The sequence below is a fragment of the Pleurodeles waltl genome, chromosome 2_1 (genome assembly GCF_031143425.1).
Source record: "Pleurodeles waltl isolate 20211129_DDA chromosome 2_1, aPleWal1.hap1.20221129, whole genome shotgun sequence".
Lineage (NCBI taxonomy): Eukaryota > Metazoa > Chordata > Amphibia > Caudata > Salamandridae > Pleurodeles > Pleurodeles waltl.
Window position 1 is genome coordinate 65,697,012 of NC_090438.1, and position 1,727 is coordinate 65,698,738.

Genomic DNA, 1,727 nt, shown 5'->3' on the forward strand with positions numbered 1-1,727 from the left:
TAGGGCGTGCGGGGTGATGAAGTCTGTGATGGATTCCCTGAATAGGGCACGTGGGCCAGGGGGCCTGTAGATGAGAGTGCCTCTGAGGGTGGTCCTGGGGTTGGTGTGGATCTGGAAGTGCATGTGTTCGGCGGCGAGGAGGGTGTCTTCGGTGGAGGTGGTGACGTTGATGGAGCTTTTGTAGATGATGGCGATTCCTCCTCCGATTTGGTTGGCGTGGTCTTTCCTGGCGATCTTGTAGCCGTCTGGGATGGCTAGGGCGATGTCGGGAGCCGATGAGGCATTCATCCAGGTTTCTGTGATGAAGGCGACGTCAGGTGCGGTTGAGTCCAAGAGGTCCCATAGGCGTGCTTGTGGACGGAGCGTGTGTTGAGGAGGATGCACTTGAGGTGGTTGTTGGAGCGTGGGCCGGTGGACGGATTGCAGGCGCGGTGGAAGGTATACTTGCAGGTTTGACAGGCGAAGGGTCCATGAGTGCGTTTGGGGCTGGCTTGGTAGCAGGTGGTAGTTCGTCCGGGGTTGAGTGCGTGGAGGGAGGCGTCGTCGTATCTGAGCTGGGTTTTTTGGGAGCGCTGGGGGCCAGGGGTTCTGGCGCTGCACGCGGCCGCACAGCGGCCGCCGTAAGAGGGAAGGGGGGGAGGGGGGTCAGCTGGGAGGTGGGAGGGAGAGTAGCGAATGGAAGCAGGGGGGGCGGGGCCGCACAGGAAGAAGCAGTGGGAAAGCGGGAGGCGGGAGAGCGGGGGCAGGGAAGCGTCTGGAGAGCGGAACGGGAGGGAAAAAAGAAAAAAGAAAGCGCAACAGGAGAGGCAAAGGAGAGAAAGCGCAGCAGGAGGGGTAAAGGAGAAAAGCGGAGTCAGAACAGGAAAGGCAGAGGAGAAAGCGGAGTCACAACAGAAGAGGCAGAGGAGAAAAACAAAGCAGAGTCACAACAGGAAAGGCAGAGGAGAAAGCGGAGTCACAACAGGAGAGGCAGAGGAGAAAAACAAAGCGGAGTCACAACAGGAAAGGCAGAGGAGAAAAACGGAGTCACAACAGGAGAGACAAAGGAGAAGAACAGAGCACAACAGGAGAGGCAAAAGGGGGAAGGAGCGAGAAAGGAGAAGGACGAGAGCGGAGCAGAACAAAAGAACGTAGGACTTACCAGACCAGTGGCAGGGGCCTGGGCAGGTGGAGCTGCAGCGGCGGGGAAGCGACCTACCCGAGACTTTGCTTTGAAGTTTGCAAACTTCAAAGGCAGAACTGGGTATAAGAAGAAGACCCAAAACCCCGGACTTATAGAATCTTTCTGGAACCAAGAGGAACCTCTGCCCAGGAGAAGAGCTGAAGAACTGAAAGAGGAGTACTGTCCTTTCACTGTGTCGCTTTGCTGGACTGGCCTGCAGTTGCTGCTTCTGCCTGAAAAGAGTGCAAAGGGTGAACTTTGCTGTGTGTCCTGCTTAAGAAAATTCTCCAAGGGCTTGGAGTAGAGCTTGCCTCCTGTTGGAAGTCTCAGGGACACCAGACTTCAGTTTCCTCGACCTGCAGCACTGGGAACGGTGTGTGTTTGTGCTGTTCAAGAGAAGAAACCACTGCGACGCCGCCAACAACACCGCTGGCCTGCACCGTGACCTGCCGATGCCACACGGAGTCGCATTGCCCGCTTCGCACCGCGACCCTGGTCTCCCTGACGCTGTCATCAGACGACCTGTGGGCCTGCACTCCAGCATTGCCTGCTCACACCGCAGCCT

At 57.4% G+C, this 1,727-nt stretch overlaps 1 protein-coding gene across 1 annotated transcript; it reads left to right on the forward strand.

The window, feature by feature from the left end:
• The first annotated feature begins 675 nt into the window (after positions 1-675).
• LOC138259364 (octapeptide-repeat protein T2-like) lies at positions 676-1,134 on the forward strand. The gene has a single exon (XM_069207045.1). The coding sequence runs from the start codon at positions 676-678 to the stop codon at positions 1,132-1,134; it is 459 nt and encodes a 152-aa protein (XP_069063146.1).
• The last annotated feature ends 593 nt before the right edge of the window (positions 1,135-1,727 follow it).